The 27,390-nt window shown below is 66.7% G+C and overlaps 1 protein-coding gene across 4 annotated transcripts in view; it reads left to right on the forward strand.

Moving 5' to 3' along the window:
- The window catches only part of LOC144270351 (very long-chain specific acyl-CoA dehydrogenase, mitochondrial-like), a 70,384-nt gene that overhangs the window by 38,815 nt on the left and 4,179 nt on the right, over positions 1-27,390 (forward strand). For all 4 annotated transcript variants that reach the window (XM_077826751.1, XM_077826754.1, XM_077826752.1 and 1 more), the window contains 3 exons: positions 1,188-1,260; positions 2,220-2,292; positions 2,885-2,960. In XM_077826751.1, coding sequence (XP_077682877.1) covers positions 1,188-1,260; positions 2,220-2,292; positions 2,885-2,960 — 222 coding nt within the window. The remainder of the gene's footprint in view (positions 1-1,187; positions 1,261-2,219; positions 2,293-2,884; positions 2,961-27,390) is intronic.

A 27,390-nucleotide genomic window follows, 5' to 3' on the forward strand; every position in this document is an offset into this window, starting at 1 on the left:
AGAGGGACACACATGGATGGACATGCACACACAAATGGCCACACATGAATGTGAACACGGATACACACACACACTCTCTCTCTCTCTCTCTCTCTCTCTGTTTTCTTGTAGGGGCTGTACTTTCTCCTGGGGGTTTTGCTTTACTTCATTCTTGTTGTTTTCCCTTCATCTAAGATAAAAGAAATTGTGGGCAAAGCGCACATGGAGACCCACAAGACAAAGCTGCCAGTACAGGAGACAAGCGTCCCCACGTACTGCCATGGGGGCTGGAACAATTTGTATAGTGGGGGTGCTGAGAGCCATTGAACCAAACTGCAAACCCTCTATATAATCGAATCCACTTCAAGCCGGGGGTGTGGCAGCACCCCCAGCATCCCTAGTTCCAGCACCGATGCATACTGCCCTGCCAAAGTGATTGAGCTGTGCCCTTGCGGGGCGAGATGGCCATTCTGTCTCCATGGCCCATTCCTTTACAGGCCTCACTGCTGAGCATATCCCCAAGGGCCCAGTTGTGATGGTGGTTTCTGGTCTGCGGAGGACCCCAAACCCTCAGCAGCTCTCCTGGGACCCTGGGATCCTATGTCACCGGCAGAGCTAGGGTTCTCCCTAGCTGGTTCCTGAGCGCCAGCTCCCCAGCCCCACCCTGTTCTCTGAGTTTCAGTGACACCCAGAGGGCCAGTCCCCAGTGCCCGCCTGGGTGTTTTGTGTTGCTCAGGCAGCATAAAGCACAGGGGCTGCTCTGGGGGCAACTGGGGAATCCCCTGGCCAAGAGAATCCTTGGGTGTTGTAGAGCAGCTGCAGCTGGCTTCAGACCGCGTGCTCCCAGCCCTCATGGTATGGAGGCAGGGCAGGAGCGCCTTGTGCTCCAGCAATCCCCAGCTGATAGAGTGCCCCAGGAGGCCAGTCCTGCCAGTGGAAGTTGGGGCAGCCTTGAGGCTGCTCAAAGTCATGCCAAGGGCTGAATCAGCTCCAAGCTTGGGGCTGGAAAGTGGCTTAGTGCCAATTCGCCTCCAGGTCCGAACACAGCGCAACTGGTCCCCAGGATCCAGCCCAGTGCCCTGTGCTGGACGCGCTTTTCCCAGCGCTGCTCCCTGATCCCCAGAGGCACCCACTCACCCAGCAGTGGTTGCTGAAAGTTACAGCTGTCTTGGAAAGGAAATGAACTGTTCTTCTGTGTCCATGTAAAGGTGACGAGGGCCATTGACCTGTTTGGTGAAGCTATTGAGAGCCTCCTGCTGAAGTACGGCGAGAAGGTGATAGGTGGGTGCCTCTGTGGCTGCTGTCAGCCCGCTTCTAACCAGCCATCAGATGACGTTAAACGACATTCCACCATTTGGCCTGTCGTAAAACCCATCACTGGGGCACCGAGCCAGGGCCCAGGGTGTGCTCCCACAGCAGCACTTCTGTCACCTCCTGCAACGCTCTCTTCTCTCCCCTTCATCCTCTCCCCATTTCCCCTCTGAATTCCTTCCCGCGTCACGCTCCTTGCTCTGCCCACCGCACCTCTCTCTGAATACAGACCTAGGTGGTGTGCGTCCATCCCTTGGGGATCGATATGGGTCTCCTCACTGCGGCACGCCGGGGTGAAAGCTCCCCCCGTGCCAGCCTGGAGCGTCGCTGGGCTGCAGGACTGCAGTGCAGCTGGGGTGTCCGCATGGCCCTGTGTACCTGCTCTGCATCCAAAGCCCCACAAAGCTCCGCAGGCCAAGGTCTGTGTGTAGCACCAGCATCATGCAGCCCTGATCCTGATGGTCTCCCAGGGCTCCTGAACAGCTGTACGTGAGTCGTATCCTGCCCTCAGTGTGCCCATGACATTTCATTAACACCCAGGGGAGCTGAGTGCGCAGAGCCAGGATCCAACAGGGGCACCAGAAGTGATTGACCGATGGGTCTGGCTGGTTTGTTTAATTCGTTGGGGGCTGGGGCCGCACTGCAGGGTGCTGCTGAGCATTTGGCTCAGGAAAACGCTCCAGTCTGCGTGTTAGAGCCAACCAGCTCAGTGAGCGCCCTGTGCCAGGCTCCGGCGGCATCACCCCCCTCCCAGGGTCTCCAGTCAGTGGGTGGGTCCTTGTAGCAGTTTCTGGCCTGCCAATGTATCTGCGCAGTGAGAGCCGGTTCACTGGCTTCCGTGCAAGTGCTGCGGAACTGCTGTTAGTTTTCACTAGTATAACACGTGCGTGTGCATGCATGCCCCGTCTCACCAACGTCTCTTCTCCCAGACGAACAGTTTCATCTGAAACGCGTGGCCGACGCTGCCATTGACATCTATGGCATGGCTGTGGTGATCTCCAGGTACGTGTGGCTAGCAGAGGAGAGCGAGTGCTTGGGAACGCCGTTCCTGGCCTGGCTGCCCTCTGACCCTCCCAGGCTGCGGAAGGCGCTTGTGGGCACTTGGTGCTTGTGTAGACTTGTCCCTGCCCCAATAGCTTGTCTGCCCAGCAGCCAGTGCAGAGCGAGTGGCGGTAGGAGAGCGCCTGACACACGTGGGAATTTCTGTGCACGTCGAATGGGCTCATCCCTGTAGCACCTGGGAAGCCAAACAAAACCGAGTGAGATCCTATGTCCCTCGAAAGCCAGGACTGTGCCTTTGCTCGCCCAGTCCGGGCGTCTCTAATACAGGGTCAGATCCAGCCGCTGGTGTCGGGGTGAGCATGGTGGGAATGAGTGGGACATGCCACAGCTGCTCGTTCTCCAGGGAAGGGCTCCAGGGAAGCAGGGGAGTCCAATCCTGTCCTCTGGAACCTGGTCGCTTTGGGGCGATGCTCTATGGCTGGGCTTGTTCCGCTTTCCTGCTCCAACCCGTTCTGACAAGTGCATTTTCTGCGCTCACAAAGTCCTTTGTCCCTGTGGCCCCTCCCTCGTGGCCACCGTCTTGTCTCCGCAGGGCCAGCCGCTCTCTGTCTCTGGGACAACCCACCGCTGAGCACGAGAAGCTCTTGTGTCAAACGTGGAGCCATGAGGTAGGCTACAGGCGGCTGAGGGGCCGGGTTTGGTTCACTCGCTGTGGCAGGCTTATGGGCTTGTCAACAAGCCAGCCTGTGAGCTTGCTGCCAGTCTCTGCAAGAGAGCCCTGCATGGCCAGTGTGCGTGCCCTGGGCCCCACACACGCCCTGAGGGCTCCGCCCCCCGTGCATCCTGGGCATGCCCTGGGCCTCCCCCACACACCCTGGGCCCCTGCATGAGAGCTCCACATGCCCCCCCCCGTGTGCCATGAGTGCCTCTCTGCATGCCCTGAGCTCCCCCATGTACACCCTGTATGAGAGCCCCGCGTGGACCCCTGGGCACCTTTCCACGTGCTCTCTGTGTGCCCTAAGGCCCTCCCCCCCGCATGCCTTGGGCACCCTGCACGAGAGCCCTGCATGCCCTCCATGTGCCCAGCACCCATGTACAATATGCTGCCTCTGCCCCCATGGCCTCAGTGCGGGCTGCGTGAGGAGTGTTGATCTGCCATATGGCTTGTGCAGGGAGAGAGGTGTTGATCTGCCGTGTGGTCTGTGCGGGGCCGTGGCTACGTGCGGGGTGTTGATCTGCCATGCGGTCTGTGCGGGGCCGTGGCTACGTGAGGGGCGTTGATCTGCCATGTGGTCTGTGCGGGGCCGTGGCTATGTGAGGGGTGTTGATCTGCCGTGTCATCTGTGCGGGGCCGTGGCTACGTGCGGGGTGTTGATCTGCCGCGCGGTCTGTGCGGGGCCGTGGCTACGTGAGGGGCGTTGATCTGCCGTGTGGTCTGTGCGGGACCGTGGCTACGTGAGGGGTGTTGATCTGCCGTGTGGTCTGTGCGGGGCCATGGCTACGTGAGGGAAGTTGATCTGCCGTGTGGTCTGTGCGGGGCCGTGGCTACGTGAGGGGCGTTGATCTGCCGCGTGGTCTGTGCGGGGCCGTGGCTACATGAGGGGCGTTGATCTGCCGTGTGGTCTGTGGGGGGCCGTGGCTACGTGAGGGGCGTTGATCTGCCGTGTGGTCTGTGCGGGGCCGTGGCTACGTGCGGGGTGTTGATCTGCTGCGCGGTCTGTGCGGGGCCGTGGCTACGTGAGGGGTGTTGATCTGCCGTGCGGTCTGTGCGGGGCCGTGGCTATGTGAGGGGTGTTGATCTGCCGTGTCATCTGTGCGGGGCCATGGCTACGTGAGGGGTGTTGATCTGCCGTGTGGTCTGTGCGGGGCCGTGGCTATGTGCGGGGTGTTGATCTGCTGCGCGGTCTGTGCGGGGCCGTGGCTACGTGAGGGGTGTTGATCTGCCACGCGGTCTGTGCGGGGCCGTGGCTACGTGCGGGGTGTTGATCTGCCGTGCGGTCTGTGCGGGGCCGTGGCTATGTGAGGGGTGTTGATCTGCCGTGCGGTCTGTGCGGGGCCGTGGCTACGTGAGGGGCGTTGATCTGCCACGTGGTCTGTGCGGGGCCGTGGCTATGTGAGGGGTGTTGATCTGCCGTGTCATCTGTGCGGGGCCGTGGCTACGTGCGGGGAGTTGATCTGCCGCGCGGTCTGTGCGGGGCCGTGGCTACGTGAGGGGCGTTGATCTGCCGCGCGGTCTGTGCGGGACCGTGGCTACGTGAGGGGTGTTGATCTGCCGTGTGGTCTGTGCGGGGCCGTGGCTACGTGAGGGGAGTTGATCTGCCGTGTGGTCTGTGCGGGGCCGTGGCTACGTGAGGGGCGTTGATCTGCCGCGTGGTCTGTGCGGGGCCGTGGCTACGTGAGGGGCGTTGATCTGCCGTGTGGTCTGTGGGGGGCCGTGGCTACGTGAGGGGCGTTGATCTGCCGTGTGGTCTGTGCGGGGCCGTGGCTATGTGAGGGGTGTTGATCTGCCGTGTCATCTGTGCGGGGCCATGGCTACGTGAGGGGTGTTGATCTGCCGTGTGGTCTGTGCGGGGCCGTGGCTACGTGCGGGGTGTTGATCTGCTGCGCGGTCTGTGCGGGGCCGTGGCTACGTGCGGGGTGTTGATCTGCCGCGCGGTCTGTGCGGGGCCGTGGCTACGTGAGGGGTGTTGATCTGCCACGCGGTCTGTGCGGGGCCGTGGCTACGTGCGGGGTGTTGATCTGCCGTGTGGTCTGTGCGGGGCCGTGGCTACGTGCGGGGTGTTGATCTGCTGCGCGGTCTGTGCGGGGCCGTGGCTACGTGCGGGGTGTTGATCTGCCGCGCGGTCTGTGCGGGGCCGTGGCTACGTGAGGGGTGTTGATCTGCCACGCGGTCTGTGCGGGGCCGTGGCTACGTGAGGGGCGTTGATCTGCCGTGTGGTCTGTGCGGGGCCGTGGCTACGTGAGGGGTGTTGATCTGCCGCGCGGTCTGTGCGGGGCCGTGGCTACGTGAGGGGTGTTGATCTGCCACGCGGTCTGTGCGGGGCCGTGGCTACGTGCGGGGTGTTGATCTGCCACGCGGTCTGTGCGGGGCCGTGGCTACGTGAGGGGCGTTGATCTGCCGTGTGGTCTGTGCGGGGCCGTGGCTACGTGCGGGGCGTTGATCTGCCGTGTGGTCTGTGCGGGGCCGTGGCTACGTGAGGGATGTTGATCTGCCACGCGGTCTGTGCGGGGCCGTGGCTACGTGAGGGGTGTTGATATGCCGTGTGGTCTGTGCGGGGCCGTGGCTACGTGCGGGGTGTTGATCTGCCGCGCGGTCTGTGCGGGGCCGTGGCTACGTGCGGGGTGTTGATCTGCCGCGTGGTCTGTGCGGGGCCGTGGCTACGTGAGGGGTGTTGATCTGCCGCGTGGTCTGTGCGGGGCCGTGGCTACGTGAGGGGCGTTGATCTGCCGCGTGGTCTGTGGGGGGCCGTGGCTACGTGAGGGGCGTTGATCTGCCGTGTGGTCTGTGCGGGGCCGTGGCTATGTGAGGGGTGTTGATCTGCCGTGTCATCTGTGCGGGGCCATGGCTACGTGAGGGGTGTTGATCTGCCGTGTGGTCTGTGCGGGGCCGTGACTACGTGAGGGGTGTTGATCTGCTGCGCGGTCTGTGCGGGGCCGTGGCTACGTGCGGGGTGTTGATCTGCCGTGTGGTCTGTGCGGGGCCGTGGCTACGTGAGGGGTGTTGATCTGCCGTGTGGTCTGTGCGGGGCCGTGGCTACGTGCGGGGTGTTGATCTGCTGCGCGGTCTGTGCGGGGCCGTGGCTACGTGCGGGGTGTTGATCTGCCGCGCGGTCTGTGCGGGGCCGTGGCTACGTGAGGGGTGTTGATCTGCCGCGCGGTCTGTGCGGGGCCATGGCTACGTGAGGGGTGTTGATCTGCCACGCGGTCTGTGCGGGGCCGTGGCTACGTGCGGGGTGTTGATCTGCCACGCGGTCTGTGCGGGGCCGTGGCTACGTGAGGGGCGTTGATCTGCCGTGTGGTCTGTGCGGGGCCGTGGCTACGTGCGGGGCGTTGATCTGCCGTGTGGTCTGTGCGGGGCCGTGGCTACGTGAGGGATGTTGATCTGCCACGCGGTCTGTGCGGGGCCGTGGCTACGTGAGGGGTGTTGATATGCCGTGTGGTCTGTGCGGGGCCGTGGCTACGTGCGGGGTGTTGATCTGCCGCGCGGTCTGTGCGGGGCCGTGGCTACGTGCGGGGTGTTGATCTGCCGTGTGGTCTGTGCGGGGCCGTGGCTACGTGAGGGGTGTTGATCTGCCGCGTGGTCTGTGCGGGGCCGTGGCTACGTGAGGGGCGTTGATCTGCCGCGTGGTCTGTGCGGGGCCGTGGCTACATGAGGGGCGTTGATCTGCCGTGTGGTCTGTGGGGGGCCGTGGCTACGTGAGGGGCGTTGATCTGCCGTGTGGTCTGTGCGGGGCCGTGGCTACGTGCGGGGTGTTGATCTGCTGCGCGGTCTGTGCGGGGCCGTGGCTACGTGCGGGGTGTTGATCTGCCGCGCGGTCTGTGCGGGGCCGTGGCTACGTGAGGGGTGTTGATCTGCCGCGCGGTCTGTGCGGGGCCATGGCTACGTGAGGGGTGTTGATCTGCCACGCGGTCTGTGCGGGGCCGTGGCTACGTGCGGGGTGTTGATCTGCCACGCGGTCTGTGCGGGGCCGTGGCTATGTGAGGGGCGTTGATCTGCCGTGTGGTCTGTGCGGGGCCGTGGCTACGTGCGAAGCGTTGATCTGCCGTGTGGTCTGTGCGGGGCCGTGGCTACGTGAGGGGTGTTGATCTGCCACGCGGTCTGTGCGGGGCCGTGGCTACGTGAGGGGTGTTGATATGCCGTGTGGTCTGTGCGGGGCCGTGGCTACGTGCGGGGTGTTGATCTGCCGCGCGGTCTGTGCGGGGCCGTGGCTACGTGCGGGGTGTTGATCTGCCGTGTGGTCTGTGCGGGGCCGTGGCTACGTGAGGGGTGTTGATCTGCCGCGTGGTCTGTGCGGGGCCGTGGCTACGTGAGGGGCGTTGATCTGCCGCGTGGTCTGTGCGGGGCCGTGGCTACATGAGGGGCGTTGATCTGCCGTGTGGTCTGTGGGGGGCCGTGGCTACGTGAGGGGCGTTGATCTGCCGTGTGGTCTGTGCGGGGCCGTGGCTATGTGAGGGGTGTTGATCTGCCGTGTCATCTGTGCGGGGCCATGGCTACGTGAGGGGTGTTGATCTGCCGTGTGGTCTGTGCGGGGCCGTGGCTACGTGCGGGGTGTTGATCTGCTGCGCGGTCTGTGCGGGGCCGTGGCTACGTGCGGGGTGTTGATCTGCCGCGCGGTCTGTGCGGGGCCGTGGCTACGTGAGGGGTGTTGATCTGCCACGCGGTCTGTGCGGGGCCGTGGCTACGTGCGGGGTGTTGATCTGCTGCGCGGTCTGTGCGGGGCCGTGGCTACGTGTGGGGTGTTGATCTGCCGCGCGGTCTGTGCGGGGCCATGGCTACGTGAGGGGTGTTGATCTGCCACGCGGTCTGTGCGGGGCCGTGGCTACGTGCGGGGTGTTGATCTGCCACGCGGTCTGTGCGGGGCCGTGGCTATGTGAGGGGCGTTGATCTGCCGTGTGGTCTGTGCGGGGCCGTGGCTACGTGCGAAGCGTTGATCTGCCGTGTGGTCTGTGCGGGGCCGTGGCTACGTGAGGGGTGTTGATCTGCCACGCGGTCTGTGCGGGGCCGTGGCTACGTGAGGGGTGTTGATATGCCGTGTGGTCTGTGCGGGGCCGTGGCTACGTGCGGGGTGTTGATCTGCCGCGCGGTCTGTGCGGGGCCGTGGCTACGTGCGGGGTGTTGATCTGCCGTGTGGTCTGTGCGGGGCCGTGGCTACGTGAGGGGTGTTGATCTGCCGCGTGGTCTGTGCGGGGCCGTGGCTACGTGAGGGGCGTTGATCTGCCGCGTGGTCTGTGCGGGGCCGTGGCTACATGAGGGGCGTTGATCTGCCGTGTGGTCTGTGGGGGGCCGTGGCTACGTGAGGGGCGTTGATCTGCCGTGTGGTCTGTGCGGGGCCGTGGCTATGTGAGGGGTGTTGATCTGCCGTGTCATCTGTGCGGGGCCATGGCTACGTGAGGGGTGTTGATCTGCCGTGTGGTCTGTGCGGGGCCGTGGCTACGTGCGGGGTGTTGATCTGCTGCGCGGTCTGTGCGGGGCCGTGGCTACGTGCGGGGTGTTGATCTGCCGCGCGGTCTGTGCGGGGCCGTGGCTACGTGAGGGGTGTTGATCTGCCACGCGGTCTGTGCGGGGCCGTGGCTACGTGCGGGGTGTTGATCTGCTGCGCGGTCTGTGCGGGGCCATGGCTACGTGTGGGGTGTTGATCTGCCGCGCGGTCTGTGCGGGGCCGTGGCTACGTGAGGGGTGTTGATCTGCCACGCGGTCTGTGCGGGGCCGTGGCTACGTGCGGGGTGTTGATCTGCCACGCGGTCTGTGCGGGGCCGTGGCTACGTGAGGGGCGTTGATCTGCCGTGTGGTCTGTGCGGGGCCGTGGCTACGTGAGGGGCGTTGATCTGCCGTGTGGTCTGTGCGGGGCCGTGGCTACGTGAGGGGTGTTGATCTGCCGTGTGGTCTGTGCGGGGCCGTGGCTACGTGCGGGGTGTTGATCTGCCGCGCGGTCTGTGCGGGGCCGTGGCTACGTGCGGGGTGTTGATCTGCCGTGTGGTCTGTGCGGGGCCGTGGCTACGTGAGGGGTGTTGATCTGCCACGCGGTCTGTGCGGGGCCGTGGCTACGTGCGGGGTGTTGATCTGCCACGCGGTCTGTGCGGGGCCGTGGCTATGTGAGGGGCGTTGATCTGCCGTGTGGTCTGTGCGGGGCCGTGGCTACGTGCGGGGCGTTGATCTGCCGTGTGGTCTGTGCGGGGCCGTGGCTACGTGAGGGGTGTTGATCTGCCACGCGGTCTGTGCGGGGCCGTGGCTACGTGAGGGGTGTTGATATGCCGTGTGGTCTGTGCGGGGCCGTGGCTACGTGCGGGGTGTTGATCTGCCGCGCGGTCTGTGCGGGGCCGTGGCTACGTGCGGGGTGTTGATCTGCCGTGTGGTCTGTGCGGGGCCGTGGCTACGTGCGGGGTGTTGATCTGCCGCGCGGTCTGTGCGGGGCCGTGGCTACGTGAGGGGCGTTGATCTGCCGTGTGGTCTGTGGGGGGCCGTGGCTACGTGAGGGGCGTTGATCTGCCGTGTGGTCTGTGCGGGGCCGTGGCTACGTGCGGGGTGTTGATCTGCGGCGCGGTCTGTGCGGGGCCGTGGCTACGTGCGGGGTGTTGATCTGCCGCGCGGTCTGTGCGGGGCCGTGGCTACGTGAGGGGTGTTGATCTGCCGCGCGGTCTGTGCGGGGCCGTGGCTACGTGCGGGGTGTTGATCTGCCGTGTGGTCTGTGCGGGGCCGTGGCTACGTGCGGGGTGTTGATCTGCCGCGCGGTCTGTGCGGGGCCGTGGCTACGTGCGGGGTGTTGATCTGCCGCGCGGTCTGTGCGGGGCCGTGGCTACGTGCGGGGTGTTGATCTGCCACGCGGTCTGTGCGGGGCCGTGGCTACGTGAGGGGCGTTGATCTGCCGTGTGGTCTGTGCGGGGCCGTGGCTACGTGCGGGGCGTTGATCTGCCGTGTGGTCTGTGCGGGGCCGTGGCTACGTGAGGGATGTTGATCTGCCACGCGGTCTGTGCGGGGCCGTGGCTACGTGAGGGGTGTTGATATGCCGTGTGGTCTGTGCGGTGCGTGGCTACGTGCGGGGTGTTGATCTGCCGCGCGGTCTGTGCGGGGCCATGGCTACGTGCGGGGTGTTGATCTGCCGTGTGGTCTGTGCGGGGCCGTGGCTACGTGAGGGGTGTTGATCTGCCGTGTGGTCTGTGCGGGGCCGTGGCTACGTGAGGGGCGTTGATCTGCCACGTGGTCTGTGCGGGGCCGTGGCTACATGAGGGGCGTTGATCTGCCGTGTGGTCTGTGGGGGGCCGTGGCTACGTGAGGGGCGTTGATCTGCCGTGTGGTCTGTGCGGGGCCGTGGCTATGTGAGGGGTGTTGATCTGCCGTGTCATCTGTGCGGGGCCATGGCTACGTGCGGGGTGTTGATCTGCCGTGTGGTCTGTGCGGGGCCGTGGCTACGTGAGGGGTGTTGATCTGCTGCGCGGTCTGTGCGGGGCCGTGGCTACGTGCGGGGTGTTGATCTGCCGTGTGGTCTGTGCGGGGCCGTGGCTACGTGAGGGGTGTTGATCTGCCGTGTGGTCTGTGCGGGGCCGTGGCTACGTGAGGGGCGTTGATCTGCCGCGTGGTCTGTGCGGGGCCGTGGCTACATGAGGGGCGTTGATCTGCCGTGTGGTCTGTGGGGGGCCGTGGCTACGTGAGGGGCGTTGATCTGCCGTGTGGTCTGTGCGGGGCCGTGGCTATGTGAGGGGTGTTGATCTGCCGTGTCATCTGTGCGGGGCCATGGCTACGTGAGGGGTGTTGATCTGCCGTGTGGTCTGTGCGGGGCCGTGGCTACGTGCGGGGTGTTGATCTGCTGCGCGGTCTGTGCGGGGCCGTGGCTACGTGCGGGGTGTTGATCTGCCGCGCGGTCTGTGCGGGGCCGTGGCTACGTGAGGGGTGTTGATCTGCCGCGCGGTCTGTGCGGGGCCATGGCTACGTGAGGGGTGTTGATCTGCCACGCGGTCTGTGCGGGGCCGTGGCTACGTGCGGGGTGTTGATCTGCCACGCGGTCTGTGCGGGGCCGTGGCTATGTGAGGGGCGTTGATCTGCCGTGTGGTCTGTGCGGGGCCGTGGCTACGTGCGGGGCGTTGATCTGCCGTGTGGTCTGTGCGGGGCCGTGGCTACGTGAGGGGTGTTGATCTGCCACGCGGTCTGTGCGGGGCCGTGGCTACGTGAGGGGTGTTGATATGCCGTGTGGTCTGTGCGGGGCCGTGGCTACGTGCGGGGTGTTGATCTGCCGCGCGGTCTGTGCGGGGCCGTGGCTACGTGCGGGGTGTTGATCTGCCGTGTGGTCTGTGCGGGGCCGTGGCTACGTGAGGGGTGTTGATCTGCCGCGTGGTCTGTGCGGGGCCGTGGCTACGTGAGGGGCGTTGATCTGCCGCGTGGTCTGTGCGGGGCCGTGGCTACATGAGGGGCGTTGATCTGCCGTGTGGTCTGTGCGGGGCCGTGGCTACGTGAGGGGCGTTGATCTGCCGTGTGGTCTGTGCGGGGCCGTGGCTACGTGAGGGGTGTTCATCTGCCGTGTGGTCTGTGCGGGGCCGTGGCTACGTGAGGGGCGTTGATCTGCCGTGTGGTCTGTGCGGGGCCGTGGCTACGTGAGGGGTGTTGATCTGCTGCGCGGTCTGTGCGGGGCCGTGGCTACATGAGGGGCGTTGATCTGCCGTGTGGTCTGTGCGGGGCCGTGGCTACGTGAGGGGCGTTGATCTGCCGTGTGGTCTGTGCGGGGTCGTGGCTACGTGAGGGGCGTTGATCTGCCGTGTGGTCTGTGGGGGGCCGTGGCTACGTGAGGGGCGTTGATCTGCCGTGTGGTCTGTGCGGGGCCGTGGCTATGTGAGGGGTGTTGATCTGCCGTGTCATCTGTGCGGGGCCATGGCTACGTGAGGGGTGTTGATCTGCCGTGTGGTCTGTGCGGGGCCGTGGCTACGTGCGGGGTGTTGATCTGCTGCGCGGTCTGTGCGGGGCCGTGGCTACGTGCGGGGTGTTGATCTGCCGCGCGGTCTGTGCGGGGCCGTGGCTACGTGAGGGGTGTTGATCTGCCACGCGGTCTGTGCGGGGCCGTGGCTACGTGCGGGGTGTTGATCTGCCGTGTGGTCTGTGCGGGGCCGTGGCTACGTGCGGGGTGTTGATCTGCTGCGCGGTCTGTGCGGGGCCGTGGCTACGTGCGGGGTGTTGATCTGCCGCGCGGTCTGTGCGGGGCCGTGGCTACGTGAGGGGTGTTGATCTGCCACGCGGTCTGTGCGGGGCCGTGGCTACGTGAGGGGCGTTGATCTGCCGTGTGGTCTGTGCGGGGCCGTGGCTACGTGAGGGGTGTTGATCTGCCGCGCGGTCTGTGCGGGGCCGTGGCTACGTGAGGGGTGTTGATCTGCCACGCGGTCTGTGCGGGGCCGTGGCTACGTGCGGGGTGTTGATCTGCCACGCGGTCTGTGCGGGGCCGTGGCTACGTGAGGGGCGTTGATCTGCCGTGTGGTCTGTGCGGGGCCGTGGCTACGTGCGGGGCGTTGATCTGCCGTGTGGTCTGTGCGGGGCCGTGGCTACGTGAGGGATGTTGATCTGCCACGCGGTCTGTGCGGGGCCGTGGCTACGTGAGGGGTGTTGATATGCCGTGTGGTCTGTGCGGGGCCGTGGCTACGTGCGGGGTGTTGATCTGCCGCGCGGTCTGTGCGGGGCCGTGGCTACGTGCGGGGTGTTGATCTGCCGCGTGGTCTGTGCGGGGCCGTGGCTACGTGAGGGGTGTTGATCTGCCGCGTGGTCTGTGCGGGGCCGTGGCTACGTGAGGGGCGTTGATCTGCCGCGTGGTCTGTGGGGGGCCGTGGCTACGTGAGGGGCGTTGATCTGCCGTGTGGTCTGTGCGGGGCCGTGGCTATGTGAGGGGTGTTGATCTGCCGTGTCATCTGTGCGGGGCCATGGCTACGTGAGGGGTGTTGATCTGCCGTGTGGTCTGTGCGGGGCCGTGACTACGTGAGGGGTGTTGATCTGCTGCGCGGTCTGTGCGGGGCCGTGGCTACGTGCGGGGTGTTGATCTGCCGTGTGGTCTGTGCGGGGCCGTGGCTACGTGAGGGGTGTTGATCTGCCGTGTGGTCTGTGCGGGGCCGTGGCTACGTGCGGGGTGTTGATCTGCTGCGCGGTCTGTGCGGGGCCGTGGCTACGTGCGGGGTGTTGATCTGCCGCGCGGTCTGTGCGGGGCCGTGGCTACGTGAGGGGTGTTGATCTGCCGCGCGGTCTGTGCGGGGCCATGGCTACGTGAGGGGTGTTGATCTGCCACGCGGTCTGTGCGGGGCCGTGGCTACGTGCGGGGTGTTGATCTGCCACGCGGTCTGTGCGGGGCCGTGGCTACGTGAGGGGCGTTGATCTGCCGTGTGGTCTGTGCGGGGCCGTGGCTACGTGCGGGGCGTTGATCTGCCGTGTGGTCTGTGCGGGGCCGTGGCTACGTGAGGGATGTTGATCTGCCACGCGGTCTGTGCGGGGCCGTGGCTACGTGAGGGGTGTTGATATGCCGTGTGGTCTGTGCGGGGCCGTGGCTACGTGCGGGGTGTTGATCTGCCGCGCGGTCTGTGCGGGGCCGTGGCTACGTGCGGGGTGTTGATCTGCCGTGTGGTCTGTGCGGGGCCGTGGCTACGTGAGGGGTGTTGATCTGCCGCGTGGTCTGTGCGGGGCCGTGGCTACGTGAGGGGCGTTGATCTGCCGCGTGGTCTGTGCGGGGCCGTGGCTACATGAGGGGCGTTGATCTGCCGTGTGGTCTGTGGGGGGCCGTGGCTACGTGAGGGGCGTTGATCTGCCGTGTGGTCTGTGCGGGGCCGTGGCTACGTGCGGGGTGTTGATCTGCTGCGCGGTCTGTGCGGGGCCGTGGCTACGTGCGGGGTGTTGATCTGCCGCGCGGTCTGTGCGGGGCCGTGGCTACGTGAGGGGTGTTGATCTGCCGCGCGGTCTGTGCGGGGCCATGGCTACGTGAGGGGTGTTGATCTGCCACGCGGTCTGTGCGGGGCCGTGGCTACGTGCGGGGTGTTGATCTGCCACGCGGTCTGTGCGGGGCCGTGGCTATGTGAGGGGCGTTGATCTGCCGTGTGGTCTGTGCGGGGCCGTGGCTACGTGCGAAGCGTTGATCTGCCGTGTGGTCTGTGCGGGGCCGTGGCTACGTGAGGGGTGTTGATCTGCCACGCGGTCTGTGCGGGGCCGTGGCTACGTGAGGGGTGTTGATATGCCGTGTGGTCTGTGCGGGGCCGTGGCTACGTGCGGGGTGTTGATCTGCCGCGCGGTCTGTGCGGGGCCGTGGCTACGTGCGGGGTGTTGATCTGCCGTGTGGTCTGTGCGGGGCCGTGGCTACGTGAGGGGTGTTGATCTGCCGCGTGGTCTGTGCGGGGCCGTGGCTACGTGAGGGGCGTTGATCTGCCGCGTGGTCTGTGCGGGGCCGTGGCTACATGAGGGGCGTTGATCTGCCGTGTGGTCTGTGGGGGGCCGTGGCTACGTGAGGGGCGTTGATCTGCCGTGTGGTCTGTGCGGGGCCGTGGCTATGTGAGGGGTGTTGATCTGCCGTGTCATCTGTGCGGGGCCATGGCTACGTGAGGGGTGTTGATCTGCCGTGTGGTCTGTGCGGGGCCGTGGCTACGTGCGGGGTGTTGATCTGCTGCGCGGTCTGTGCGGGGCCGTGGCTACGTGCGGGGTGTTGATCTGCCGCGCGGTCTGTGCGGGGCCGTGGCTACGTGAGGGGTGTTGATCTGCCACGCGGTCTGTGCGGGGCCGTGGCTACGTGCGGGGTGTTGATCTGCTGCGCGGTCTGTGCGGGGCCGTGGCTACGTGTGGGGTGTTGATCTGCCGCGCGGTCTGTGCGGGGCCATGGCTACGTGAGGGGTGTTGATCTGCCACGCGGTCTGTGCGGGGCCGTGGCTACGTGCGGGGTGTTGATCTGCCACGCGGTCTGTGCGGGGCCGTGGCTATGTGAGGGGCGTTGATCTGCCGTGTGGTCTGTGCGGGGCCGTGGCTACGTGCGAAGCGTTGATCTGCCGTGTGGTCTGTGCGGGGCCGTGGCTACGTGAGGGGTGTTGATCTGCCACGCGGTCTGTGCGGGGCCGTGGCTACGTGAGGGGTGTTGATATGCCGTGTGGTCTGTGCGGGGCCGTGGCTACGTGCGGGGTGTTGATCTGCCGCGCGGTCTGTGCGGGGCCGTGGCTACGTGCGGGGTGTTGATCTGCCGTGTGGTCTGTGCGGGGCCGTGGCTACGTGAGGGGTGTTGATCTGCCGCGTGGTCTGTGCGGGGCCGTGGCTACGTGAGGGGCGTTGATCTGCCGCGTGGTCTGTGCGGGGCCGTGGCTACATGAGGGGCGTTGATCTGCCGTGTGGTCTGTGGGGGGCCGTGGCTACGTGAGGGGCGTTGATCTGCCGTGTGGTCTGTGCGGGGCCGTGGCTATGTGAGGGGTGTTGATCTGCCGTGTCATCTGTGCGGGGCCATGGCTACGTGAGGGGTGTTGATCTGCCGTGTGGTCTGTGCGGGGCCGTGGCTACGTGCGGGGTGTTGATCTGCTGCGCGGTCTGTGCGGGGCCGTGGCTACGTGCGGGGTGTTGATCTGCCGCGCGGTCTGTGCGGGGCCGTGGCTACGTGAGGGGTGTTGATCTGCCACGCGGTCTGTGCGGGGCCGTGGCTACGTGCGGGGTGTTGATCTGCTGCGCGGTCTGTGCGGGGCCGTGGCTACGTGTGGGGTGTTGATCTGCCGCGCGGTCTGTGCGGGGCCGTGGCTACGTGAGGGGTGTTGATCTGCCACGCGGTCTGTGCGGGGCCGTGGCTACGTGCGGGGTGTTGATCTGCCACGCGGTCTGTGCGGGGCCGTGGCTACGTGAGGGGCGTTGATCTGCCGTGTGGTCTGTGCGGGGCCGTGGCTACGTGAGGGGCGTTGATCTGCCGTGTGGTCTGTGCGGGGCCGTGGCTACGTGAGGGGTGTTGATCTGCCGTGTGGTCTGTGCGGGGCCGTGGCTACGTGCGGGGTGTTGATCTGCCGCGCGGTCTGTGCGGGGCCGTGGCTACGTGCGGGGTGTTGATCTGCCGTGTGGTCTGTGCGGGGCCGTGGCTACGTGAGGGGTGTTGATCTGCCACGCGGTCTGTGCGGGGCCGTGGCTACGTGCGGGGTGTTGATCTGCCACGCGGTCTGTGCGGGGCCGTGGCTATGTGAGGGGCGTTGATCTGCCGTGTGGTCTGTGCGGGGCCGTGGCTACGTGCGGGGCGTTGATCTGCCGTGTGGTCTGTGCGGGGCCGTGGCTACGTGAGGGGTGTTGATCTGCCACGCGGTCTGTGCGGGGCCGTGGCTACGTGCGGGGTGTTGATCTGCCGTGTGGTCTGTGCGGGGCCGTGGCTACGTGCGGGGTGTTGATCTGCCGCGCGGTCTGTGCGGGGCCGTGGCTACGTGAGGGGCGTTGATCTGCCGTGTGGTCTGTGGGGGGCCGTGGCTACGTGAGGGGCGTTGATCTGCCGTGTGGTCTGTGCGGGGCCGTGGCTACGTGCGGGGTGTTGATCTGCGGCGCGGTCTGTGCGGGGCCGTGGCTACGTGCGGGGTGTTGATCTGCCGCGCGGTCTGTGCGGGGCCGTGGCTACGTGAGGGGTGTTGATCTGCCGCGCGGTCTGTGCGGGGCCGTGGCTACGTGCGGGGTGTTGATCTGCCGTGTGGTCTGTGCGGGGCCGTGGCTACGTGCGGGGTGTTGATCTGCCGCGCGGTCTGTGCGGGGCCGTGGCTACGTGCGGGGTGTTGATCTGCCGCGCGGTCTGTGCGGGGCCGTGGCTACGTGCGGGGTGTTGATCTGCCACGCGGTCTGTGCGGGGCCGTGGCTACGTGAGGGGCGTTGATCTGCCGTGTGGTCTGTGCGGGGCCGTGGCTACGTGCGGGGCGTTGATCTGCCGTGTGGTCTGTGCGGGGCCGTGGCTACGTGAGGGATGTTGATCTGCCACGCGGTCTGTGCGGGGCCGTGGCTACGTGAGGGGTGTTGATATGCCGTGTGGTCTGTGCGGTGCGTGGCTACGTGCGGGGTGTTGATCTGCCGCGCGGTCTGTGCGGGGCCATGGCTACGTGCGGGGTGTTGATCTGCCGTGTGGTCTGTGCGGGGCCGTGGCTACGTGAGGGGTGTTGATCTGCCGTGTGGTCTGTGCGGGGCCGTGGCTACGTGAGGGGCGTTGATCTGCCGCGTGGTCTGTGCGGGGCCGTGGCTACATGAGGGGCGTTGATCTGCCGTGTGGTCTGTGGGGGGCCGTGGCTACGTGAGGGGCGTTGATCTGCCGTGTGGTCTGTGCGGGGCCGTGGCTATGTGAGGGGTGTTGATCTGCCGTGTCATCTGTGCGGGGCCATGGCTACGTGCGGGGTGTTGATCTGCCGTGTGGTCTGTGCGGGGCCGTGGCTACGTGAGGGGTGTTGATCTGCTGCGCGGTCTGTGCGGGGCCGTGGCTACGTGCGGGGTGTTGATCTGCCGTGTGGTCTGTGCGGGGCCGTGGCTACGTGAGGGGTGTTGATCTGCCGTGTGGTCTGTGCGGGGCCGTGGCTACGTGAGGGGCGTTGATCTGCCGCGTGGTCTGTGCGGGGCCGTGGCTACATGAGGGGCGTTGATCTGCCGTGTGGTCTGTGGGGGGCCGTGGCTACGTGAGGGGCGTTGATCTGCCGTGTGGTCTGTGCGGGGCCGTGGCTATGTGAGGGGTGTTGATCTGCCGTGTCATCTGTGCGGGGCCATGGCTACGTGAGGGGTGTTGATCTGCCGTGTGGTCTGTGCGGGGCCGTGGCTACGTGCGGGGTGTTGATCTGCTGCGCGGTCTGTGCGGGGCCGTGGCTACGTGCGGGGTGTTGATCTGCCGCGCGGTCTGTGCGGGGCCGTGGCTACGTGAGGGGTGTTGATCTGCCGCGCGGTCTGTGCGGGGCCATGGCTACGTGAGGGGTGTTGATCTGCCACGCGGTCTGTGCGGGGCCGTGGCTACGTGCGGGGTGTTGATCTGCCACGCGGTCTGTGCGGGGCCGTGGCTATGTGAGGGGCGTTGATCTGCCGTGTGGTCTGTGCGGGGCCGTGGCTACGTGCGGGGCGTTGATCTGCCGTGTGGTCTGTGCGGGGCCGTGGCTACGTGAGGGGTGTTGATCTGCCACGCGGTCTGTGCGGGGCCGTGGCTACGTGAGGGGTGTTGATATGCCGTGTGGTCTGTGCGGGGCCGTGGCTACGTGCGGGGTGTTGATCTGCCGCGCGGTCTGTGCGGGGCCGTGGCTACGTGCGGGGTGTTGATCTGCCGTGTGGTCTGTGCGGGGCCGTGGCTACGTGAGGGGTGTTGATCTGCCGCGTGGTCTGTGCGGGGCCGTGGCTACGTGAGGGGCGTTGATCTGCCGCGTGGTCTGTGCGGGGCCGTGGCTACATGAGGGGCGTTGATCTGCCGTGTGGTCTGTGGGGGGCCGTGGCTACGTGAGGGGCGTTGATCTGCCGTGTGGTCTGTGCGGGGCCGTGGCTATGTGAGGGGTGTTGATCTGCCGTGTCATCTGTGCGGGGCCATGGCTACGTGAGGGGTGTTGATCTGCCGTGTGGTCTGTGCGGGGCCGTGGCTACGTGCGGGGTGTTGATCTGCTGCGCGGTCTGTGCGGGGCCGTGGCTACGTGCGGGGTGTTGATCTGCCGCGCGGTCTGTGCGGGGCCGTGGCTACGTGAGGGGTGTTGATCTGCCACGCGGTCTGTGCGGGGCCGTGGCTACGTGCGGGGTGTTGATCTGCTGCGCGGTCTGTGCGGGGCCGTGGCTACGTGTGGGGTGTTGATCTGCCGCGCGGTCTGTGCGGGGCCATGGCTACGTGAGGGGTGTTGATCTGCCACGCGGTCTGTGCGGGGCCGTGGCTACGTGCGGGGTGTTGATCTGCCACGCGGTCTGTGCGGGGCCGTGGCTATGTGAGGGGCGTTGATCTGCCGTGTGGTCTGTGCGGGGCCGTGGCTACGTGCGAAGCGTTGATCTGCCGTGTGGTCTGTGCGGGGCCGTGGCTACGTGAGGGGTGTTGATCTGCCACGCGGTCTGTGCGGGGCCGTGGCTACGTGAGGGGTGTTGATATGCCGTGTGGTCTGTGCGGGGCCGTGGCTACGTGCGGGGTGTTGATCTGCCGCGCGGTCTGTGCGGGGCCGTGGCTACGTGCGGGGTGTTGATCTGCCGTGTGGTCTGTGCGGGGCCGTGGCTACGTGAGGGGTGTTGATCTGCCGCGTGGTCTGTGCGGGGCCGTGGCTACGTGAGGGGCGTTGATCTGCCGCGTGGTCTGTGCGGGGCCGTGGCTACATGAGGGGCGTTGATCTGCCGTGTGGTCTGTGGGGGGCCGTGGCTACGTGAGGGGCGTTGATCTGCCGTGTGGTCTGTGCGGGGCCGTGGCTATGTGAGGGGTGTTGATCTGCCGTGTCATCTGTGCGGGGCCATGGCTACGTGAGGGGTGTTGATCTGCCGTGTGGTCTGTGCGGGGCCGTGGCTACGTGCGGGGTGTTGATCTGCTGCGCGGTCTGTGCGGGGCCGTGGCTACGTGCGGGGTGTTGATCTGCCGCGCGGTCTGTGCGGGGCCGTGGCTACGTGAGGGGTGTTGATCTGCCACGCGGTCTGTGCGGGGCCGTGGCTACGTGCGGGGTGTTGATCTGCTGCGCGGTCTGTGCGGGGCCGTGGCTACGTGTGGGGTGTTGATCTGCCGCGCGGTCTGTGCGGGGCCGTGGCTACGTGAGGGGTGTTGATCTGCCACGCGGTCTGTGCGGGGCCGTGGCTACGTGCGGGGTGTTGATCTGCCACGCGGTCTGTGCGGGGCCGTGGCTACGTGAGGGGCGTTGATCTGCCGTGTGGTCTGTGCGGGGCCGTGGCTACGTGAGGGGCGTTGATCTGCCGTGTGGTCTGTGCGGGGCCGTGGCTACGTGAGGGGTGTTGATCTGCCGTGTGGTCTGTGCGGGGCCGTGGCTACGTGCGGGGTGTTGATCTGCCGCGCGGTCTGTGCGGGGCCGTGGCTACGTGCGGGGTGTTGATCTGCCGTGTGGTCTGTGCGGGGCCGTGGCTACGTGAGGGGTGTTGATCTGCCACGCGGTCTGTGCGGGGCCGTGGCTACGTGCGGGGTGTTGATCTGCCACGCGGTCTGTGCGGGGCCGTGGCTATGTGAGGGGCGTTGATCTGCCGTGTGGTCTGTGCGGGGCCGTGGCTACGTGCGGGGCGTTGATCTGCCGTGTGGTCTGTGCGGGGCCGTGGCTACGTGAGGGGTGTTGATCTGCCACGCGGTCTGTGCGGGGCCGTGGCTACGTGCGGGGTGTTGATCTGCCGTGTGGTCTGTGCGGGGCCGTGGCTACGTGCGGGGTGTTGATCTGCCGCGCGGTCTGTGCGGGGCCGTGGCTACGTGAGGGGCGTTGATCTGCCGTGTGGTCTGTGGGGGGCCGTGGCTACGTGAGGGGCGTTGATCTGCCGTGTGGTCTGTGCGGGGCCGTGGCTACGTGCGGGGTGTTGATCTGCGGCGCGGTCTGTGCGGGGCCGTGGCTACGTGCGGGGTGTTGATCTGCCGCGCGGTCTGTGCGGGGCCGTGGCTACGTGAGGGGTGTTGATCTGCCGCGCGGTCTGTGCGGGGCCGTGGCTACGTGCGGGGTGTTGATCTGCCGTGTGGTCTGTGCGGGGCCGTGGCTACGTGCGGGGTGTTGATCTGCCGCGCGGTCTGTGCGGGGCCGTGGCTACGTGCGGGGTGTTGATCTGCCGCGCGGTCTGTGCGGGGCCGTGGCTACGTGCGGGGTGTTGATCTGCCACGCGGTCTGTGCGGGGCCGTGGCTACGTGAGGGGCGTTGATCTGCCGTGTGGTCTGTGCGGGGCCGTGGCTACGTGCGGGGCGTTGATCTGCCGTGTGGTCTGTGCGGGGCCGTGGCTACGTGAGGGATGTTGATCTGCCACGCGGTCTGTGCGGGGCCGTGGCTACGTGAGGGGTGTTGATATGCCGTGTGGTCTGTGCGGTGCGTGGCTACGTGCGGGGTGTTGATCTGCCGCGCGGTCTGTGCGGGGCCATGGCTACGTGCGGGGTGTTGATCTGCCGTGTGGTCTGTGCGGGGCCGTGGCTACGTGAGGGGTGTTGATCTGCCGTGTGGTCTGTGCGGGGCCGTGGCTACGTGAGGGGCGTTGATCTGCCGCGTGGTCTGTGCGGGGCCGTGGCTACATGAGGGGCGTTGATCTGCCGTGTGGTCTGTGGGGGGCCGTGGCTACGTGAGGGGCGTTGATCTGCCGTGTGGTCTGTGCGGGGCCGTGGCTACGTGAGGGGTGTTGATCTGCCGTGTCATCTGTGCGGGGCCATGGCTACGTGCGGGGTGTTGATCTGCCGTGTGGTCTGTGCGGGGCCGTGGCTACGTGAGGGGTGTTGATCTGCTGCGCGGTCTGTGCGGGGCCGTGGCTACGTGCGGGGTGTTGATCTGCCGTGTGGTCTGTGCGGGGCCGTGGCTACGTGAGGGGTGTTGATCTGCCGTGTGGTCTGTGCGGGGCCGTGGCTACGTGAGGGGCGTTGATCTGCCGCGTGGTCTGTGCGGGGCCGTGGCTACATGAGGGGCGTTGATCTGCCGTGTGGTCTGTGGGGGGCCGTGGCTACGTGAGGGGCGTTGATCTGCCGTGTGGTCTGTGCGGGGCCGTGGCTATGTGAGGGGTGTTGATCTGCCGTGTCATCTGTGCGGGGCCATGGCTACGTGAGGGGTGTTGATCTGCCGTGTGGTCTGTGCGGGGCCGTGGCTACGTGCGGGGTGTTGATCTGCTGCGCGGTCTGTGCGGGGCCGTGGCTACGTGCGGGGTGTTGATCTGCCGCGCGGTCTGTGCGGGGCCGTGGCTACGTGAGGGGTGTTGATCTGCCGCGCGGTCTGTGCGGGGCCATGGCTACGTGAGGGGTGTTGATCTGCCACGCGGTCTGTGCGGGGCCGTGGCTACGTGCGGGGTGTTGATCTGCCACGCGGTCTGTGCGGGGCCGTGGCTATGTGAGGGGCGTTGATCTGCCGTGTGGTCTGTGCGGGGCCGTGGCTACGTGCGGGGCGTTGATCTGCCGTGTGGTCTGTGCGGGGCCGTGGCTACGTGAGGGGTGTTGATCTGCCACGCGGTCTGTGCGGGGCCGTGGCTACGTGAGGGGTGTTGATATGCCGTGTGGTCTGTGCGGGGCCGTGGCTACGTGCGGGGTGTTGATCTGCCGCGCGGTCTGTGCGGGGCCGTGGCTACGTGCGGGGTGTTGATCTGCCGTGTGGTCTGTGCGGGGCCGTGGCTACGTGAGGGGTGTTGATCTGCCGCGTGGTCTGTGCGGGGCCGTGGCTACGTGAGGGGCGTTGATCTGCCGCGTGGTCTGTGCGGGGCCGTGGCTACATGAGGGGCGTTGATCTGCCGTGTGGTCTGTGCGGGGCCGTGGCTACGTGAGGGGCGTTGATCTGCCGTGTGGTCTGTGCGGGGCCGTGGCTACGTGAGGGGTGTTCATCTGCCGTGTGGTCTGTGCGGGGCCGTGGCTACGTGAGGGGCGTTGATCTGCCGTGTGGTCTGTGCGGGGCCGTGGCTACGTGAGGGGTGTTGATCTGCTGCGCGGTCTGTGCGGGGCCGTGGCTACGTGCGGGGTGTTGATCTGCCGTGTGGTCTGTGCGGGGCCGTGGCTACGTGAGAGGTGTTGATCTGCTGCTCGGTCTGTGCGGGGCCGTGGCTACGTGCGGGGTGTTGATCTGCCGTGTGGTCTGTGCGGGGCCGTGGCTACGTGAGGGGCGTTGATCTGCCGTGTGGTCTGTGGGGGGCCGTGGCTACGTAAGGGGTGTTGATCTGCCGTGTGGTCTCTGCGGGGCCGTGGCTACGTGAGGGGTGTTGATCTGCCACGCGGTCTGTGCGGGGCCGTTGCTACGTGAGGGGCGTTGATCTGCTGTGTTGTCTGTGGGGGGCCGTGGCTACGTGAGGGGCGTTGATCTGCCGTGTTGTCTGTGGGGGGCCGTGGCTACGTGAGGGGCGTTGATCTGCCGTGTGGTCTGTGCGGGGCCGTGGCTACGTGAGGGGCGTTGATCTGCCGTGTGGTCTGTGCGGGGCCGTGGCTACGTGAGGGGCGTTGATCTGCCGTGTGGTCTGTGGGGGGCCGTGGCTACGTGAGGGGCGTTGATCTGCCGTGTGGTCTGTGCGGGGCCGTGGCTATGTGAGGGGTGTTGATCTGCCGTGTGGTCTGTGCGGGGCCACGGCTACGTGAGGGGTGTTGATCTGCCGTGTGGTCTGTGCGGGGCCGTGGCTACGTGAGGGGCGTTGATCTGCCGTGTGGTCTGTGCGGGGCCGTGGCTATGTGAGGAGCGTTGATCTGCCGTGTTGTCTGTGGGGGGCCGTGGCTACGTGAGGGGCGTTGATCTGCCGTGTGGTCTGTGCAGGGCCGTGGCTATGTGAGGAGCGTTGATCTGCCGCGTGGTCTGTGCGGGGCCGGGGCTACGTGAGGGGCGTTGATCTGCCGTGTGGTCTGTGCGGGGCCGTGGCTACGTGAGGGGTGTTGATCTGCGTGTTGTCTGTGGGGGGCCGTGGCTACGTGAGGGGCGTTGATCTGCGTGTTGTCTGTGGGGGGCCGTGGCTACGTGAGGGGCGTTGATCTGCCGCGTGGTCTGTGCGGGGCCGTGGCTACGTGAGGGGCGTTGATCTGCCGCGTGGTCTGTGCGGGGCCGGGGCTACGTGAGGGGTGTTGATCTGCCGCGCGGTCTGTGCGGGGCCGTGGCTACGTGCGGGGTGTTGATCTGCCGTGTGGTCTGTGCGGGGCCGTGGCTACGTGAGGGGCGTTGATCTGCCGCGTGGTCTGTGCGGGGCCGTGGCTACATGAGGGGCGTTGATCTGCCGTGTGGTCTGTGGGGGGCCGTGGCTACGTGAGGGGCGTTGATCTGCCGTGTGGTCTGTGCGGGGCCGTGGCTATGTGAGGGGTGTTGATCTGCCGTGTCATCTGTGCGGGGCCATGGCTACGTGAGGGGTGTTGATCTGCCGTGTGGTCTGTGCGGGGCCGTGGCTACGTGCGGGGTGTTGATCTGCTGCGCGGTCTGTGCGGGGCCGTGGCTACGTGCGGGGTGTTGATCTGCCGCGCGGTCTGTGCGGGGCCGTGGCTACGTGAGGGGTGTTGATCTGCCGCGCGGTCTGTGCGGGGCCATGGCTACGTGAGGGGTGTTGATCTGCCACGCGGTCTGTGCGGGGCCGTGGCTACGTGCGGGGTGTTGATCTGCCACGCGGTCTGTGCGGGGCCGTGGCTATGTGAGGGGCGTTGATCTGCCGTGTGGTCTGTGCGGGGCCGTGGCTACGTGCGGGGCGTTGATCTGCCGTGTGGTCTGTGCGGGGCCGTGGCTACGTGAGGGGTGTTGATCTGCCACGCGGTCTGTGCGGGGCCGTGGCTACGTGAGGGGTGTTGATATGCCGTGTGGTCTGTGCGGGGCCGTGGCTACGTGCGGGGTGTTGATCTGCCGCGCGGTCTGTGCGGGGCCGTGGCTACGTGCGGGGTGTTGATCTGCCGTGTGGTCTGTGCGGGGCCGTGGCTACGTGAGGGGTGTTGATCTGCCGCGTGGTCTGTGCGGGGCCGTGGCTACGTGAGGGGCGTTGATCTGCCGCGTGGTCTGTGCGGGGCCGTGGCTACATGAGGGGCGTTGATCTGCCGTGTGGTCTGTGCGGGGCCGTGGCTACGTGAGGGGCGTTGATCTGCCGTGTGGTCTGTGCGGGGCCGTGGCTACGTGAGGGGTGTTCATCTGCCGTGTGGTCTGTGCGGGGCCGTGGCTACGTGAGGGGCGTTGATCTGCCGTGTGGTCTGTGCGGGGCCGTGGCTACGTGAGGGGTGTTGATCTGCTGCGCGGTCTGTGCGGGGCCGTGGCTACGTGCGGGGTGTTGATCTGCCGTGTGGTCTGTGCGGGGCCGTGGCTACGTGAGAGGTGTTGATCTGCTGCGCGGTCTGTGCGGGGCCGTGGCTACGTGCGGGGTGTTGATCTGCCGTGTGGTCTGTGCGGGGCCGTGGCTACGTGAGGGGCGTTGATCTGCCGTGTGGTCTGTGGGGGGCCGTGGCTACGTGAGGGGTGTTGATCTGCCGTGTGGTCTCTGCGGGGCCGTGGCTACGTGAGGGGTGTTGATCTGCCACGCGGTCTGTGCGGGGCCGTTGCTACGTGAGGGGCGTTGATCTGCTGTGTTGTCTGTGGGGGGCCGTGGCTACGTGAGGGGCGTTGATCTGCCGTGTTGTCTGTGGGGGGCCGTGGCTACGTGAGGGGCGTTGATCTGCCGTGTGGTCTGTGCGGGGCCGTGGCTACGTGAGGGGCGTTGATCTGCCGTGTGGTCTGTGCGGGGCCGTGGCTACGTGAGGGGCGTTGATCTGCCGCGTGGTCTGTGCGGGGCCGGGGCTACGTGAGGGGTGTTGATCTGCCGCGCGGTCTGTGCGGGGCCGTGGCTACGTGCGGGGTGTTGATCTGCCGTGTGGTCTGTGCGGGGCCGTGGCTACGTGAGGGGTGTTGATCTGCCGCGTGGTCTGTGCGGGGCCGTGGCTACGTGAGGGGCGTTGATCTGCCGCGTGGTCTGTGCGGGGCCGTGGCTACATGAGGGGCGTTGATCTGCCGTGTGGTCTGTGCGGGGCCGTGGCTACGTGAGGGGCGTTGATCTGCCGTGTGGTCTGTGCGGGGCCGTGGCTACGTGAGGGGTGTTGATCTGCCGTGTGGTCTGTGCGGGGCCGTGGCTACGTGAGGGGCGTTGATCTGCCGTGTGGTCTGTGCGGGGCCGTGGCTACGTGAGGGGTGTTGATCTGCTGCGCGGTCTGTGCGGGGCCGTGGCTACGTGCGGGGTGTTGATCTGCCGTGTGGTCTGTGCGGGGCCGTGGCTACGTGAGAGGTGTTGATCTGCTGCGCGGTCTGTGCGGGGCCGTGGCTACGTGCGGGGTGTTGATCTGCCGTGTGGTCTGTGCGGGGCCGTGGCTACGTGAGGGGCGTTGATCTGCCGTGTGGTCTGTGGGGGGCCGTGGCTACGTGAGGGGTGTTGATCTGCCGTGTGGTCTCTGCGGGGCCGTGGCTACGTGAGGGGTGTTGATCTGCCACGCGGTCTGTGCGGGGCCGTTGCTACGTGAGGGGCGTTGATCTGCTGTGTTGTCTGTGGGGGGCCGTGGCTACGTGAGGGGCGTTGATCTGCCGTGTTGTCTGTGGGGGGCCGTGGCTACGTGAGGGGCGTTGATCTGCCGTGTGGTCTGTGCGGGGCCGTGGCTACGTGAGGGGCGTTGATCTGCCGTGTGGTCTGTGCGGGGCCGTGGCTACGTGAGGGGCGTTGATCTGCCGTGTGGTCTGTGGGGGGCCGTGGCTACGTGAGGGGCGTTGATCTGCCGTGTGGTCTGTGCGGGGCCGTGGCTATGTGAGGGGTGTTGATCTGCCGTGTGGTCTGTGCGGGGCCACGGCTACGTGAGGGGTGTTGATCTGCCGTGTGGTCTGTGCGGGGCCGTGGCTACGTGAGGGGCGTTGATCTGCCGTGTGGTCTGTGCGGGGCCGTGGCTATGTGAGGAGCGTTGATCTGCCGTGTTGTCTGTGGGGGGCCGTGGCTACGTGAGGGGCGTTGATCTGCCGTGTGGTCTGTGCAGGGCCGTGGCTATGTGAGGAGCGTTGATCTGCCGCGTGGTCTGTGCGGGGCCGGGGCTACGTGAGGGGCGTTGATCTGCCGTGTGGTCTGTGCGGGGCCGTGGCTACGTGAGGGGTGTTGATCTGCGTGTTGTCTGTGGGGGGCCGTGGCTACGTGAGGGGCGTTGATCTGCGTGTTGTCTGTGGGGGGCCGTGGCTACGTGAGGGGCGTTGATCTGCCGCGTGGTCTGTGCGGGGCCGTGGCTACGTGAGGGGCGTTGATCTGCCGCGTGGTCTGTGCGGGGCCGGGGCTACGTGAGGGGTGTTGATCTGCCACATGGTCTGTGCAGGGCCGTGGCTGTGCAGGGCTGTGGAGGTGTGTGTGCGGTGCTCTGTAGCACTGTTTGCCTGGCCTGCGTTCGAGCAGGAACGTGCAGCCCGACGAGCTGGGAAGGCAGCAAGAGCAGAGGCCCAGATGCCTTTGCCTTGATCCTGCACTGCTGACGTCATTGGAAGCTTTACCCCGACTAGGCAAGTGACGGGTTAAGCCCTTCCTGCTTCGAGTAGCAAGTGGGCGGGAGGTGTGTGGCCCCCCGGCTTTCCTTGCAGACACCTACAGAACCCATGGAGGCTGGGCAGAGAGGGGAGGGGTGGGAGGGGCGGGCACACCGAGCCCCCGTGAGCTCAGGCAGTAAAGGGGGCAGAGCAGCAGAAGGAGGGGAGTGATGAGGAGGGAAGGCCCCCAGCCTGGATGGCGGATTCCAGTGGGCTGCCCTTTTCCTCAGCTGTGTCCGCAACAGACCCTGGCCCTCTGGCTGGCTCGGTGCATGGGCTACACAGACAGAGTTCAGAGTGGAGTTTGCTGTCAGCATGTGCGTACTGGCCACA

This window comes from Eretmochelys imbricata, chromosome 9, assembly GCF_965152235.1.
Source record: "Eretmochelys imbricata isolate rEreImb1 chromosome 9, rEreImb1.hap1, whole genome shotgun sequence".
Taxonomy (NCBI): domain Eukaryota; kingdom Metazoa; phylum Chordata; order Testudines; family Cheloniidae; genus Eretmochelys; species Eretmochelys imbricata.